Source organism: Phoxinus phoxinus, assembly GCF_949152265.1.
Source record: "Phoxinus phoxinus genome assembly, chromosome: 25".
NCBI classification, from domain to species: domain Eukaryota; kingdom Metazoa; phylum Chordata; class Actinopteri; order Cypriniformes; family Leuciscidae; genus Phoxinus; species Phoxinus phoxinus.
The window spans coordinates 12,856,842-12,874,793 of record NC_136900.1 but is presented as its reverse complement, the minus strand read 5'-3'; the positions used below and the strand labels follow the sequence as shown (position 1 = coordinate 12,874,793).

Here is a 17,952-nt window from a genome sequence, read left to right as displayed (position 1 = left end):
CAGTTCATAAGACTCATGCACTATATTTAGTAATTAGGCTGTAAATAGGCTTAAATGTAAGTTATTTAATGAGGACCCACCATCATTTCCTTGACACTATAGATTCATTTTTGTTTTGTTTTTGAGTCAGGTCTTCTCAATTTATCTGGTTCACAAAACCAGAATGATTCCTTCACAAATCTGTTTCTTTAGCTCAAAAGACATTCAAACAGCTAAAGTAATTTAGTTCAGCATAAGCTGTCAAGACCTACTTTTAATTACAAAAAATATTAAAGCAACATTGTAATTCTCACATATTTGTAATTATTTGTATTTTATATCATTTAAATGTGTATTTTTGATAATTGCATTTAAAAAAATTTTTTTTACATATTTCAATAATTTAGGTCATTTAAATTATTTGATCTAACCTAAAAAGTTGTATTTTAGATCATTCAAATGTGAATTTTAGATCATTTAAATAATTGCATTTTAAATGTACCGCTGAAATAAAGTGCCCTGTACACTCCCCAATTTTTTTTTTTTTTTAAGATTTATGCATTTCAATTAAATTAAATTAAAACATTAAATTAAAATTTAATGTTAAATTTAAATTTAAAATTAAATTTTAACATTCAATTAAAATTCCATCAAATTGAATTGAATCCTTTCATATTTTAATTGAATAATTGAACAATCCTTAATCAATTTATTGGCTTTTTATTATTATTATTTTTTTGAGTGTAGCATGTGTTCCATTAGTCTTACTAGAGGTGTTGTTGTTGTTTTAGTTGTTGTTTTAGTTGTTGTTGTTGTTGTGAAAACTTAATTTGGTGCAGACATCATCTTGCTGCCCAGCCTTTGACGCCAACGGCTCCTACAAGTCTTGCAGATTTTTGGAGCCATGGAAATGAATGAAAATGAATCTGTGTTCCTGGAGCTGTGATTCATATTTTATAACAAGCTTTTGAGGCGGATTTCAGGAGCTACACAGGGGCTTCATGGTCAGATCATGATGAATTAACAGCAGGCTGCCGGTGTTTGGAGAGGCTTTAGTTTACCTCTCTCGGCTTAACTCACAAGTTTTTAGTCAATTAACGCTTTCAGCGAGAGCTGAATTAGATCATCTTTGCACTGGGTTAGAAATAGCACCTCTGTTAATGAAGATGTCACTTTCATCATCAGAGCTGTGGTCGCAGAAGCTTTGAAAGACGTGACATTTGTGTTAACCACGTGGGATTTTGGCTGTGGTTTTTGTATCAGCGGGTGTTTCCTTTGAACTTTGTCAAGTTGTTCTACTTGTCACATTTATCATTGTCACAGCATACAGTATGTTGTTAAATCATCCAACTAAAATCTTCTGAAAACTGTTGGGGACCTGCTTGAGCTGGTTTATATATACAAATACAAAAGTTAGTTCTGGTTCTTGAATCTGATTGGTTGAGAGCCTTTTCCAGCAATGTGATATTCTAGTAATATCGCACAGAAACACAATTTGTATCACTCTGCTTATTTCTGCCAGATCTTTACTAACAGAAGATTTCTCACATCAAGCGTCAATGGCAGAGGAGCTAACCCACTATAATTGTATAGTTATTGTGTCATGATGGAATATAGTTTTTTTTAGGTAAGATACAGTTGTTTAGACCTCAAAAATAAGATTTATACTGTACTATATATATCTGGGACCTCAAGCATACAAATATCTAAATCAATCTCTGTAGAACATGACGGTTAAGATGATATGACCCATTTAAACAAACTACAGACTACAGCAACATCTCCATCAAATATCCCCCCTCACTGCTTATTTTAGGGTGTACTTTGAGAAAAATGAACCCCAAGTACTTGTTCATGCCCCAGTTTCAAGTTCAAACCTGCAGAGTTAGAAAGATCCAATACCAAAGGGATGGACTGCACACAGCCTAGATACATCTATAATTTTTAGGGAAGTCAGCTTTGTGGTTCAAAAAAAGAGAAAAGCTGTGCAACGCAAGACAAAGAAACCCAGCCAGTGCTGGTATGTTAAGGGATTGCATCAGAACAAGACACTTACTAACTGATCTAGATGAGAGACAAGCACGGATATTATCAGGACAGGTTTTAAACCAATATGATTAACCTCATTTAGACCCAGGAAGACCGATCTGTGTATTTGATTATGAGCAATTAGATTGTGTTTAATTTGGCTGCGCTGAATTGTCCAAAAAAAAAGCTGGATGTGCCTCTAAAGGAAGAGAAATGAGCTGGCAGTTCCAATGCTTTTTTTTACCTGGTTATTTATTGGTTACACCAGTAGGTTGCGACAAGTGAGTGTCTTTTTGAGTGATTCATTGATCCATTTGACCAATATTTGTTGTTGATCCATTTATGAACAAAACTCTTCATAAGTGATTCATTCATTAATTCAACAGATTTGTTCCGAAAGTAAACCGGTTTCTTTCTTTGAGTAATTGAATCATTCATTTAAGTGATTCAAAAACGCTGATTTATTCAGGAATTGATAGAGGCCAGTGTGTCATTTTGGAACTATTTTTATTGATGCAACAAAAAAGCTGACAATATTGCATAGCTATGCAATAAACAAATAAATTCAAACATACAAACTTCCACTACTAGACCAACCACTTTGTTTAACCACGCACCCTTTTTTCAGACTTCTCAGCCAATCCAATATCAGCAATGCTGAATATGTATATAGAGAGAGTTTCTCATTGGCTTGTTTTCTGGTTGATTTAAAAAAGTGTGGGCCGGCTACTGACACTGCAGTTTACAGAGGATAGTTTGGGGTTTTATTTTTTAATTTTGGTATGTAAAAACAGCTTAGATAACAAATATAACTTTTACAAAAGGACATACTGAGACATTATACAGCACATAATGCTATTCATTGTGGGACACGCTGCATGGATGTTATAATATACATTATAGTAGATAAGTAGACTGCCTCAGAACATTCATTATCTTGGATAGTAGAATAGTGAATAGTCAGGTCTGTGATGATCAAATGAATGATGAATACTGAGATGTAATAGGCTTTAGGTTTAGCTCCTGTCCCCGAAAGCTACACACACACACACTGGCCGCAATCCTGCAGTTTTGGTGACATTTTCCTCCATTTCGGAGAAGAGTGTTATATGAGGGCCGTTTGAAGAGCCTGTCATTTCTCACGCTGAGCCATGTCTGCGATAATGAGGTATAAAATATGATGAGAGGGAGAGATATAACATCAGCTCGTTCACAGCAGCCTCCCTCATATTTTGTTTACTTGTTCTAATCTTCTTTTCATACTTTTTGGCATCTTTTGCTTTGTTCTGCCATCTCGGAATATTCTATAAAGGGCATTTTATTCATGAAGACGAGGTAGACAGGAGCACATTTTCTGAGAAATTTGTGAATAATTTAACTGGTTTTGTATGGGGTTTTTTGTGTATATTTATTTATGTAAAATTTCAGGTTCAAAATTATATATATATATATATATATATATATATATATATATATATATATATATATATATATATATATATATATATATATGATATTTATTTTATTTCATTTTATTATTTGATTATATTATATATTATAATATTTTTATATATTTTTTTCAATGTGTTCCCTTGTTCATTTTAAATAAATGTTTGTATAAATATTCCTCAATTAATATGAAAGCAGCTCATATTAAAAACAGCATGCATAATAGTTATAAAACAAAAAATGCTGTTTAAAATGTTTTGCTGGAGTATAGTGTCACACATATCAACTTCCCAGAAGTTTTTCATATCAACTACCCGTATATCAACACCTATACTTTTACACTTGTTTTTAATATAGGTGTGCTGCATTGCCAAATGCACCGCAATTGAACCTAAAAGTTTGAAAAGTTACCCTTGTCATCCACATTATTTCCCACAATTCATCATAATCCCAAACCACAAGCCTCTCTGATCCTTTTCCTGTTGGGAGACATTCATCCTATACCACTCAGTAACAGATGACCTGTCATCTTCAAAATATTTTAGAATAGACCTAATTAAATTTCCACGCTTGCCCGCTGGACAGTTTGTCGTCTCCATGCTCAAGCTGTGAATATCCCTAGCTGAATCCACCAACTAACCAGAATCTTGTTATCCCCATGGATAATGAATGACGGGCTCCACGTGACTGAGTGTTATCTTACTGAATCTTTAATGGCCAGGCTTCTATGGTTTGATGCATGTGTTGTATATTTGGCTTGACGCGGGTATGGTGCAGTGCACTGCAGTGTGTTTCCTCTCAGGGAAAGTTCTGAAGGCCCTGCCATGCATAAATCAGCTCTTTTGCGATACACACATCACTCACCTAAGATGGCACAGTTGCAATGCTATTTTTGAGTTACTAGCTCATTAATGTTTTCTTTTCCTTTTTCTTTTTTACGTATTTGAAAATTGTACGTATTTGAAAATACGTATTTGCTGTTATGTTTTGGGCCACGTGTGGCACAGAAATAACACACTTCACCCTTAAGGTGCCGATATACTCCAAGCGAAATCGAAAAATGAACTGGTGGGGCGTAATTTCAAACAAAATCAGGGCAAAACGGACTTCATTCGTAGCTCTTTTCGGAATTTCGAAACAGCCAAAGCAAACTTACCGGAAAAGTTCATGCAAACAAGCTTTGATTATACATTTCCTCAAGTGTCTTTTAACATTTATAATTAGCCTGAATAACAAAAGGCATTGCCTTAACTCTCAAGTCCGCCTGATTGTCATAGAAACTATTGGCATTGTCATAGTAACTATTGCTCACAAGTACAGCCAGAAATGTGCATCTGGTGTCGTTTTGAAAACAGCCAAATGTCTCCTGCAGGCTCGATAGAAAAGGTATCAGATGAACCTGCAACTGATTCTATTTGAGAAAAGCCCATCTGGAAATTCTGACCTTCACTTGTCTTTGTCAAAAGAGAATGAGACACTTTGTCGCACGCAGATGCCGGCAGGCTGAGAAAATGGCAAATTGCACATTTACCTCAGCGCAATCCTCTTCTGAACAATAAACAAATCCTTTGTTATCCACACAGGAGCCAAAAAAACCAAAGTGAATCAATCTTGAATAAAAAGCCATTTAATGAGCTCTAGCAGTTTTGCACAGCGCTGTGCCAGAATCGTCCGTCTCATATAATGCACAGATGGGGAGTAATGTTTAACAAGACATGGGAATTTGGAGGGGAGTGCGCTGCCTCAAATGATTGCAAATTGATTTTGCCGCAACAACAGTTTTCTAATAGGCCTTGTTTGGATCCGTTCCTGAGGGAAATCTCGTTCTCTGCATTGTTGATGACCCCGAGGAACATTCGGACACACTAAATGTGTTTTACATTGAACCCTTTGCTTCTTTGTCTCCCATCATAATGAATTTGACATTCGTCGTGTCTCCTTGTATTAATGTAGTGCTAATGTGTTGTGATTTGTTATACCTGCCAAAACTGCATGAATTCAGCAAGAATGAAATGCCTACCTGAATGTTAGAGCCATTGTGCAGTGATTAACACCAAGATTTGGCTGGTTAGCATGGCCCAGTTAGCAGCTGTTGCTAGATGCCGATGTTGTGTAAGATTCTACCCCGAAAGATATAGCAATTTGTTATGCCTGTTAAAAAAAAAAAAAAAAACATTTCACAATGTCTCCTCATAGATAATCAAAATAGCGTTTGCAGTTATCTAACTGTAGCACTGGTCACTAATCTAGCAGGCTAATCAGCTAGCAGCATGCTAACCTTGCAGCCTGATATTGTTGCAGTGATAACATTTTGTTGGCTAATCTGGAAGTTAGAATCACCTTACCTCAACAAAAAGCTAATAGAATATTTTCCATTGCCTTTTGGATTCTTGCACAAAATAAATTCTGTGACCAACAAAAGTTTATGATTCTAACACGTTTTGATCATCATGATAATTTGCACAAATTAACACAAATACGTCTAAATATAATTGCAGAAAGTAAAAAGCTATACGGTTGCATGAGTTTAATACCATCACCATTATGTTTCCCACAACTCTTTATTCTTTATTGTTTTTTAAAACAACATTTAGCTAAAAGTTTGAGTCAGAATAGTTTGCAAGAGAAGTAATTGTAAACACAACAAGGCTGAAAGCAAAATAATGAGTAATCAGTTTTCCTGTTCAGAGAGATGGCGTTAATGTTCCTGACAACCTCTGCAGTCTCACTCAGCTTGTTAGCAACCGCTTGTTAATCAGCCTTGCAGGTTAATGAACTAGCACAATGCAAGGCTAGTCAGCTAACCGAACAACGAATGTTTAATTTGACCATTTATAGCTTCTGTTTAGTCATGTGATATGACATACTATTTAATATCCGCTAATTGTTGTATTTACACAATTAGCACAACATGCATCACAAAGAAATTTTACCCTTTGACATCACAGCTCAGAATGGCTTCTAGTGAATGTTTTAGGACTATAAATGGGATGCTAATGGCTAGCTCAGTTAGCAGACCCACTTAACATACATGCTCCTGACAAGGTTTCATATTATTTCTTGTGCGCTCTCTCTCTCTCTCTCTCTCTCTCTCTCTCTCTCTCTCTCTCTCTCTCTCTCGCTCTCTCTCTCTCTCTCGCTCTCTCTCTCTCTCTCTCTCTCTCGTATATCCTGTATAACTAAAGCCATAAAAAATCTCATAAATATAATTAATTTAAACAAATCCGAAGTGATCATTTTCATGTCTTCTTCATCAGCGCTAATTAATCTGGAACAGGCTCATGTGTATGACCTCGTCATTTATTATACAATTATTCAAATGAGCAACTCAAAGGATGATCCCACTTGTACCATCTTGCTCTGACCAAAGATATTTAAATTAGGGTCCTTGTTTAACTGAACTAATAACCCACACACCTTATTCATGAGTGTCTCAGCTAGCAACACTTCCTGTAATGAGTCCACAGGCCGTATGTAGTAACATACTGGACGGATGGGATTAACATATGTATGGTGGAGTACATCCTCTACATTGTAATTCACAGCATGTCTGCCTGCTGGTGATGTGAATATATGGACCACCAGTGGGAATAAGATATGCACGGGATTCTTGCGTAAATCCTCGCTTGAGCCAGAAAGACAGCTAGAATCGTGTCGAGTGAGACCAATCTCATTTGCTGCATTAGCGGAGACCCAAACAGCTGTCAATAAATGAGAAGAGGCCTCTGTGTCTTCTGACAGGCCTGGGTTTCATTAGTAAGCAGATTTGGTTAGTGTGAAACAAAGAAAGGAACATTTAATACAGCATGCCGTGACATGCTTTACAGTAAAAGGAAAAAGGCTGATTTTGTTCAGGAATGCATGTTTACTATTGCACTCATATTGACTGTTGTGCATATTTTACTGAACTCCCTGCTTTTATTTACTAGACTAAATATCAACAGTTATACAATTAAACATCTTACAACATTACAATAAGAACCGCATAACTTTCAGTTTGATATTAGATAGGAATATTGCTATTTAGTGTTTATAACATTAAATGCAGGATTAGGGTTGGGTTTAGGGTTGTGGTATCTATAAGTACAATAAATGAAACATACATTACTAAACAGTATCCGCCCTTTCTCCATGAAGTTTTTTTCTTTGTTTCTTTGTTTTATTTCTTTGTTTATGTATTGCCTTCAATGTAGCATTTGATGCTAATATTGCAAAGGAATGAATAAATAAATAATGTTTTATCTAAAAAAATGTTTGCCAATACACCTAACCAGATGTGAAAAATCATATTTTCATCTTTTTGACCACTAGTTAGCAGTAACATGCATCATGTTGAAAAGCTTTGAGTAAGTTTGACTGTTTTACAAAACAGTTGATAAGAAAGCCTCTGTGCTTCTCAAGGCATCATTTCACCATCACTAGAGTACCCCAGATCACCATTTTCAATCCATTGTGGTTCCTTGGTTCCCACTCATGTTTTTTAAAAAAATTAGCCAAACCACCAATGTCAAATGTACTAGCCCAGGCTGCGTTTCCCAAAAGTATCGTAAGCCTAAATCGATTGTAGAATAATTGCCACCAATGGTCTCAACGAACAACTTACAATGCTTTTGGGAAACGCAGCCCTGGTTACGAAACCTGTAATTTATATCATGAGTGTGTATAAAGTTCAAATGTGTCCTTCATTTATGCTTGATGTTGAAGCATTTTTCCAAGGTTATGTGTTGTTGATTCAGTGTTTATTTCCATTTGCAGGCTCAGCATGTGGCCCAATGAGAGCTCAGAAAATCAAAGGTGATTAGAAGTTACCAACTGCTATCCTTACAGTCAAACTCAAGAGACACATTTGATTGGAGCCTCGAGGACCTCTCAAGATTTATTTAGCTGTAAACACGCAAGTAGTTCAAACGAATCATATCAACCACGGATTATGCCCATATAGGCTCCGACGTGCAGTTTAAGTAAAAACATATCTGAAACAATGGCGGACCCCTACCACAACAACGTTTACCACCAGGGAGACGGAGACAGCTATGGGACATATGGACAGGGAGGACCGGACGGCTACGGTTATCAGACTGACTACCCTACCCAAGAGGAAGACGCCGCCAGTGACGCCACCGAGGGACATGATGAAGATGATCAAATGTATGAAGGGGAGTACCAGGGCATCCCACATCCAGATGAGGCCAAGACTGCCAGGAGGGCGGCGAGAGCGAAAGCGAGGACCACGGCGGACACCGTGTCAGATCAGGAGGAGCTGGCTGAACAATACGAGGACATCATGGAGGACTGTGGACACGGGAGATTCCAGTGGACCCTGTTCGTGGTGTTGGGTCTGGCGCTAATGGCAGATAGCGTGGAGTGCTTTGTAGTGGCCTTGGTGTTACCCAGTGCGGAGAAAGACATGTGTTTGTCCCATTCTGAGAAGGGAATGCTGGGTAAGTCACCATGCTATACTATCAGTATTTATGCAGTACACACATGAATGATCCACTAAATTAGCCAAAATCGGCAGTATATTGCACTACTGGTTTCCCACAATGCATTGCACACATTTCCTCTGCTAACAACCTTTCAGGCTGCTAACTTTTGTTTTATATAGTATTCTATATAGAACATACTTAGCTTATATGTATACTGTGTGTGTATATATATATAATGTTCTATGCTAGTCTGGACATGCTACATTCGTCATGATGTCGTTATCATGTGACCTACCAGAGTCAGATGTGACACTTCACCGTCACAAATCCTCTCCTGTGGCCTCATGGGATAGTAAAGTGTCCATTGTATGCTCACTTCAAAATCTCGCCTACTGTATTGTGTTACTGTGAATTCAGACTCTGTTCACATACTGTTTTTCACAGACTATAGTAAAGTATGCCATATTGGATGCAGCCATAAACAAAATGCTAAATAACAGTATTTAGCAGAAATGTTAAACGGACACCATCAGCTGAAGTAAACATGCAGTGAGGTTGTGGGACAAAATGTAGAGTAATACTTTTTGAAACCTTTAGCACTGCATAATGTGCATTGTGCACTGTTTCACATACTATTTTTAAACATAGCAGGTGGTTGGCTATACAGCTAGCATCCCATTGTTAGTCCATCTCAGTTACAATTTATGTCAACTGACAATTAAAATTATCATAAATTACATGAACTTAAGATGATCAAATATTGATTTTCTCAGTGTTGTTTTATGGATGGGTGTACAGATATCCTTTTTCCTGCATCTTTTTTTATATTAATTTTAGCTGGTTATGGAGTCCTGGATGCTTTTCCATATGCACATGCTGATGACATTTTTTTGTTTAATTAATCCTAGTGGTTTTGTGAATTTAAGCAGACCTGAGTGAATGCATATACAGTTATTTTAGCCAACTGCTACTTAAGGAGACCATCAATTAAGAATGTTCTCAAATTAGCTAATGGAGCACTCGACGGTTAAGATTCATGCAACTGGGTTTCGCGCTCGGCCTTACATCAATCCGTTCTTGCTTAGTAAAGCAGTTGGGGGAACTGACTCGTGACTCCCAACGGTAAGACTATGATGGGTTAGTGTTCGGCCAAACTAAAGCCTCAGAGAAACAATTAAGCAAGACCAAGCAAGCATAGAAATCGGAGTGTTAGAAAGATGTCTTTTTTTGTACACCAAAAATATTGTCCCTACAGCTGAAACCGAAGATTCATGGTATACCTTGGGGGAAAAAAGTATTTTATTTTGAGCTAAACTTAAAATGCATCTGTAGTAGGCCGTGAATAAATTACCATCAACAATAAAGGGAGAGTTTGAGAAACAAGATCGATATACCGTTTCTGAACAGCATTGTGATCTCACTTCAGAGATATGCCTGATTATCCAGAGATTTTTTTTATTGATCTACTTTCCTTAATTCAATAGTTACAACAGGAAGTTAGATTTAAAGACTTTGGCTTACCTTGTAATAATGAAGGCAATCTACAAATCTGTCTATCGGATTGAATTTTTCAAGGCACCGGAGGTGAGAGTTCAAAACCTCCCCCTTGTTTGGTTAAGTGATATTGATGTGTGTGCAGAAGCAGCGTGCAGGAGAGAGTAAAGACTGTCTGTGAGCTTCAGCGAGCCAGAATGAGTGAGCACTTTTCATCCTGCGTGCCCGTCGGTGGAGAACAACTGAGTCAGCAGTAACCCGGCCGATCGATAGCTTCTCTTCTGACCTTGGCTGATACATAATCCTGTGCTCACCTCCCCCAGCAATCTCCATCGAGTTATATTCATCACTCGCTTTTTTATATACTTAACTGTTGGTTCTGATCTGCCATCTTTACAGAGACATTGAAGCTTTTTGGCAGGTCTAGAACTGAACATGCAGTCTTATAGATGGATCTGCCACTTTACTTTACAGGTTTTCATTGTTGTTTAAATTTTTTGGCCTAGTACTGTGCCAGATTTCATGACGCTGCAGAGTTTACATTGATTTTAGTGGTGTGCAGAAATATCCAGGTGGAGGGTATAGTCAACTAATCGCTTTTAAAGTGTGGTCACATTTACCATTGCTTGGCGAATGTATTTTATTTCACAGGTGAAATCCAGTCATTTTGAAAGGAATCAACTAAATCTGGGATTTCACGTTAGGGCGAAAGATTTCAATATTATCTTAATAGACAAGGTAATAAACAATGGACCGTCTTTGCCAGTAAAATTTCACAGAAAATGTGAACGCTTATGTGACTGCACTTTTATGCCTGAATAATTAGGCTGGTTTGACAGGGAACAGCTGAAGCACAACATGATAATTAAACAGCAGCTAAAAATAACATTACTCAAAAGATTTTTTTTTTCTAGTCGGCCTTACTAATCAGCTCTTTCAAAGTGTCTTGTCTGTGTCTGATTTGCAATAAAACACTGTAACAAAAAGTTCTAGCTAAAACAATTTCATAATTTAAATTGAAATAGTTTCCTGGACCCTCCTTTATCTTTCATTGGTCCCCAAAAAACAAATAACTCCGCCCGAACTCATGCCATTGGTCGAGTCAGTGTTGCTATGTCAGCCTGGTCGGAATTCTTAAACAAACACAGCAATGTTTTGAAAGCGCCAAGTGTTTTTAGTTCTCGGTGGAATCAGCCTACAAATATCTTATTTATAGTCTCTGCATATTAATTTGGGATGTGTGAAAGTATTGAAAAAAATGACACACATCACCTTTAACCCTAAACTCAAGTTCTCATTTAAATGAATGTCAATAAAGCCACAGCCCTCGTTTTGGCTCTGAAACATTGTCACGACTGCGCGACTCTGCGGATTAAGGCTGACCAATGGGATGTTGGGAGGATCCTCACGCTGAGTGGTGGGGGATAATGGCAGCTCAGCTCCATATGTTGATCTGCTCAGAGAGGACTGTGCTGTCACTCTCCCACCAGTCCGACACCAAACTGCCTTCACCACATGACCATCTGTAGCCTACTCCACACCAGGCCCTCGTGCTTCATGCCTGTGCAACGATATAGTTTGGGGGGGTGCATGCAGGATAGATTTCATCAAATTAGTTATAAGGAGCTAATTGGTGTCTGAAACCATAATAAAATCAGAATAAAAGATGTATATTAAAGGATTTAATTGAATAAGTATTTAAAATTTATATTTTCAATTCTTAAATGTTTTATCTTATTTAATTAACAAACTATATGAGAATACGTTTTTTGTCTAATTTGAAAAAGAGACTCTTGTAGTCTTGATTTGTTTATATGATGTTAATATGAGTCTGTTTTTTGTTCAAATCATGCAGATATTAACAATGACAGATTCTGTGATTTCTGAAGTCAGAATTCTAAGTCTTGAGCTGACTTTAACGTTTGTACATTTTCTGGATGCTTTTATCTAAAGCAACTTTTGTGACATGGTCATGCTGAACCCATGCTTGTTAGCGCCATTCACTAGTATTTGAGCTAAAAAAAAACTAGCTTCAGTGTTGAATCATTCAAATGAAACCTTTTAAATTTCTGTTGCATTCCTGAAGTATAATTGTAATAATCTTGCCTTTCAAAAAAGGAGTTAATCTACTGGCATAATGATAATGCGCCACCACCATCGTATGACATTTGCACAAAGGTTCAAATTGAATGCCAGCTCATTCGGTGTTCTCTTAAGTGAGCATCCCGCTGACAGGTACAATCACTAAACATGCCGTGTCAGCCTAATAGCACACCTGTGAGTCCTGCTATAGTTTCTGAACACCCGCTTGCACTCATTAAGATTGACCTGGGCTAGTTTCCCAAAAGCATCGTAAGCCTAAATTGATTGTAGAACAATTGCCACCAATGGTCTCTACGATCAACTTAGGCTTACAATGCTTTTAGGAAACCCGGCCCAGAACCGCTCAACCTTTTATTGCAATCACTTAACATTGTGACTGCTCATTTGATGTTCTTTTGCCTCTATTTCTGACACTGCATTAGCTTAAGTTGATTGTGGTTACTTGAGTTATGATCTTACATCTATGTAATTTTAAAAAACACAGGCTCTATTGAATCTCATTAAGAGTTATTGAAAGTAAACACTGCACAGAAAATGTATTTTGGGGGGTGATCAGAATCATAATGCACACTAACAAGAAGGAAAGGAGGGAGATGGCGCCCCCTAGAGGTACTCAAACAACATGTCTATACTAAAAATGTTTGAAATGTTTCAATAAATAAACACATGAATAAATAACATAAATTATTTAGTTAAATGAAATGTAATTAAACATTAAAGTATTAATTTCTGTATGTACGTGTTGTTTTTACATTGTAAATATTTTTAAGCAAATCATATTTTAAATAATATTAAAATATAATAGTATAATGTTAAAATATTATGTAATAATAATAATAATAATAATATAAATATACAATGTATAATATTTGTATATATATATATATATATATATATATATATATATATTTAATGTATAAATATATCCATATGTATTTTATATATAGCATATATTATACATTTTATATATATATATATATATATATATATATATATATATATATATATATATATATAAAATTAATAATATGGAAAAGTTATATAAATTTACTGATCTCACATGGTTTGTTGTGTCTCCTGCAGGTTTGATAGTATTTCTGGGAATGATGTTCGGAGCATTTTTTTGGGGTGGCCTGGCTGATAAAGTGGGCCGACGGAAATGTCTGGTCATCGTCCTGGCCATGAACTGCATGTCTGCCTTCTTCTCCTCATTCGCCCAGGGATACGGCTTCTTCCTGTTCTTCAGGCTGTTCTCTGGATTTGGGTAAGCTGGAAGAAAAAACAAAGCAAAGAGAAAGAGAAGGAATGGTATATCAAGAAAAAAACACTTGGGTCTGCCCTCCACCTTGGAAGCCATATAATTGCTTGATAATAAGTCGTTGTTTTCCATTGGAGCTTGAGCCCTTCTGTAAATCAGGCTTGTCCAGGCTCAGGCCTTTCTCCCTCGGCTCAACATCTAATTTAAACCAAAGGCTGGGCAGTAATTACAGTAGGCAACGGATCCACGGGGAACTCTCAATCTAGCTGCCTCTGGTAGTATTTTCAAGCAATAAAAGCCTAAGGGCTACATCCTGAGAGGTCTCCTCAATATGCTCCCTTGGCCATTTATGGAGGTTTTGTGAACAAGAAAGAGGTTTTCAGGTAGGCTATATGAATAATTGCATTGTAAGATAACCCCTGCCCTGTGTTTTCTTGCAGGATCGGGGGCTCCGTCCCAATCGTGTACTCATACTTCTCGGAGTTCCTGCAGATGGATAAGAGAGGAGAACATCTCAGCTGGCTCTGCATGTTCTGGATGATGGGGGGCATCTATGCCTCCTTCACAGCCTGGGGCATCATCCCTCGATATGGTACAAACATATACCTTGTATTTGTAGAGCGGCGTAAGGATAAAGTTCATTTTCCCCCCTTGTTTTTAATGTTCTTGTTTTTTGTTCGTGTTTTGCTGTATTTCAGGCTGGGGTTTCAGTATGGGCTCCGAGTTCCAGTTCCACAGCTGGAGGGTGTTTGTGTTGGTCTGTGCTCTCCCAGCAATAGCAGCTTTTGTTGGGCTAATGTTCATGCCTGAGAGCCCACGCTTCCTGCTGGAGGTACATAGCCTAACTATATTTCAGCTAAACAATATAGCTTTGTTCCAAGACCTAGTGAGCTGTCTCAATGCTTACTACACAGACGGCATCATAACCTGTCATAAGTGACCAATTTGGAACATTTTTCATAGGCTGCAACTCACACCACACAAATCTGGAGCTAAGTTTGACATTAGCATGATGCTAAGCTAACCAAGTGATACTCTAATAAACAAACCCACAGCACACACAAATATTAATGAGAGTAAAATAATCTATTTTAATTACACTATTTATTTAGGTACTGAGGGAAAAGGTTTATTTACAATCAAGATTTCACCTTTAGCTTATTTTTCACAAGTTTTATATGCAGGGTATGCTAGGTTTTGAAACAGACAAAAAGTGTAATTTTTCCTCTTTAAATGTATAAATATAAATGCATGTAAGCATGTGTAGTTGTTGCTTTGAACTTGTTAAACTATACTACCATTCAAAAGTTTGGGGTTAGTACAATTTATTTAATGTATTTGAAAAAAATCTGTACAAAAATACAGTAAAAGCTGTAATATTGGGGAATAATATTGCTTTTCATTTAAAACAAATGTAACTCAAATTCTGCATTTATTTGAAAATCAGCATTTCTTTATTTAAAATAGAAATATTTTGTAACATTATAAATGTTTCTACTGTCGTTCTTGTGAATTTAAGGCATCCTTGCTGACTATATATATTTATTCCAGAATGCTAAACATGATGAGGCCTGGATGATCCTAAAACAGGTTCATGACACCAACTGGAGAGCCAAAGGAGAACCTGAGAGAGTGTTTACGGTAAGTTTAATAATTTTTAAGAGCTGATTTGATTGTAATGAAATGTAATTCAATTATATATTATATGATAACATGGTGAAATCTGGCTTTTACCATAATGCCTCAAAAATAATGAATCCTTTTATCCAGGTAACTCACATCAAGACTCCAAAGACACAAGAAGATGAGTTTATTGAGATTCAGTCTGCAACGGGAACTGCTTTCCAGAGATGGGGGGTTCGAACTTTGACACTGACCAAGCTGGTAAACTAAAAAGCTAACAGTTCAGTTGACCTTAAGTTATTCAGTGTGTAATCTTAAAATAAGCTATTTTTGTGTGCAGGTCATCAAAAATATTTTGTCCCTCTTGGGTCGTGATCTAAGACTCGCTACTCTGCTAATGGCCATCATATGGTTCACTATGGCATTTAGGTAAAGCATTTTTACTAATTTTACTAATCACTAAGTCTTGATTTCTGAAACACTGGTGGTAAATGTTAGCGCCTATAGTGTCAGAGCACCCACGCTCTCAGCCATTGGTCAGAAAAATAGATAGTTCCTCCCCCAAACTCACACCATTGGTGGAGTATTCACACTTACTTACACTATAAATTTAATTTATTGTCTTTCGTGTGGTATATTTCAGTTATTACGGGCTTTCGGTGTGGTTTCCTGACATGATAAAACACCTCCAGCACGAGGAGTATGAATCCAAGCTGAAAGTATTTCATCGGGAGAAGGTGGAGCAATTTCATTTCAACTTTTCCTTGGAAAACCAAGTCCATAGAGAAGGAGAATACATCAACGACAAGTGCGTTGACAGAAACGCCATCTGAGGCGTCTGTTATCCATGAATGCTTTTTTTTAATTGTCTGGCAACAGTTTCTCAATGTGTGTTGTGGGCTTTCATGCAGATTCATCAACATTGAGATGAAGTCTGTGAAGTTTGAAGACTCCTTGTTCGTGGACTGCCTCTTCGAGAACATCCGATCCACAGAAACACTCTTTGAGAACTGCACCATCCGCAGTACCGTGTTTAACGACACAGGTAAGAGATCTTACAAACAATCCAGAGTTGTTTTAGCACACTTGGCCTCATGGTTTCTTAATTTCCACAGACTTATATGAAGAAAAGTTCATTGACTGTACATTGGAGAACGTCACTTTCGTGCACAACAAGAAGGGATGCCATTTAGACTATGAGGACGAGAACGATGTCCTCATCTACTTGGTCAGCTTCTTAGGCAGCTTAGCCGTGTTGCCTGGAAATATCATCTCAGCACTCTTCATGGACAAAATTGGACGAATCAAGATTATAGGTGAGCTTACCCTGCTTACAAAGTTCTGTTAGAAGACGTTCTGGCAAGGTTCTCCTAAAGTTATGAACAAATGTTCTTCCAGTTACGTCAATGGAACATAAGCTCAAAGTTATCTGGTCTTTAATAATGTTCTTAAGACATCAGCACTAAAAAAATATTTATACATCATTCATGGAACGTTTGTTTCTTAAATGTTTTAGTTGGATGTTCGTCTAACATTTTTTAAATGTTACCACTGTTTCCGAACATTCAAAAACATTAAAAAGTATACATTCTAAATCTAAACACAAATCTTTATGGGAATGTTGGGGCGACGTTTTGAACGTTCAGGGGACATTCAGAAATAACTTTTTCAGACTTTTAAAGGGTTAGTTCACCCAAAAATGAACATTATCCCATAATTGACTCTCCCTCAAGCCATTCTAGATGTAAATTAATTTTGTCTTTCAGCCAAACACAATCGGAATTATATAAAAAATATAATGTGAGTGAATAGCACCTTAGATTTTGAAGCCCAAAAAAGTGCATCCATCCATCATAAAAGTAATCCATACGGCTATCTGCGGTTAATAAAGGCCTTCTGAAGCAAAGCGATGCGTTTTGTAAGAAAAATATCTATATTTATAACTTCTTAAAAAAATATCACTGGCTTCCGGCCGTATGCGAGCCTAGTTCCGGCGGAAGATTGACCTATGACCTATGCCTTCAGAAGGCCTTTATTAACACCCTGGAGCAGTATGGATTACTTTTATGATGGGTAGATGCGCTTTTTTGGTCTTCAAAATCTTCCATTCACTCCCATTATAAAGCATGGAAGAGCCAGAATATTTCTTAAAGGACAAGTTCGGTATTTTACACTTAAAGCCCTGATTACAGATCGTATCTGATGAAATATAACGGTTAAGATTAAAATTTGGACACATGCTCCTGTCCCGAGAATTTTAGTTTTATTTAGCTTTCCCCCCCCACCCCCACAATGGTTGTCTATGTGCACTGGCAGATTCCTTCCTAAAACACATTAAACTTTCGTTTACAAAGACGTGAAACTCACCGAGTGGTCTGGGGTGTTCACTGATACGGTCCCAAAAAAAAAACGCTGAAAAAGATGCTTTCCAACAGGTTTTATCGTAGTGTTTGTCCAACTCCATTGATTGTATTGAATGTGCTGTGTGAGGTACGTTATTCCTCCGCCGCTTCTTCTTCTGCTTCTTCTGTGTATTAAATGAAATGCCAGCGGTTTGCTTGCAATCGGCAAAGGTGCATTATCGCCACCAAC

At 37.1% G+C, this 17,952-nt stretch overlaps 1 protein-coding gene across 3 annotated transcripts in view; it reads left to right on the top strand.

The window, feature by feature from the left end:
* sv2bb (synaptic vesicle glycoprotein 2Bb) overlaps positions 1–17,952 on the top strand; it is a 35,822-nt gene that overhangs the window by 15,656 nt on the left and 2,214 nt on the right. For 2 of the 3 annotated variants that reach the window (XM_079603660.1, XM_079603659.1), the window contains exons 2-12: positions 8,212–8,250; positions 8,399–8,897; positions 13,563–13,743; positions 14,178–14,329; positions 14,436–14,569; positions 15,289–15,378; positions 15,508–15,621; positions 15,701–15,789; positions 16,004–16,168; positions 16,272–16,405; positions 16,476–16,676. In XM_079603660.1, the coding sequence (XP_079459786.1) occupies positions 8,438–8,897; positions 13,563–13,743; positions 14,178–14,329; positions 14,436–14,569; positions 15,289–15,378; positions 15,508–15,621; positions 15,701–15,789; positions 16,004–16,168; positions 16,272–16,405; positions 16,476–16,676 (1,720 nt within the window). In that variant the 5' untranslated portion in view covers positions 8,212–8,250; positions 8,399–8,437. Of the gene's footprint in view, positions 1–8,211; positions 8,898–13,562; positions 13,744–14,177; positions 14,330–14,435; positions 14,570–15,288; positions 15,379–15,507; positions 15,622–15,700; positions 15,790–16,003; positions 16,169–16,271; positions 16,406–16,475; positions 16,677–17,952 lie in introns of all 3 variants that reach the window. The other variant, XM_079603658.1, reaches the window with a different exon arrangement.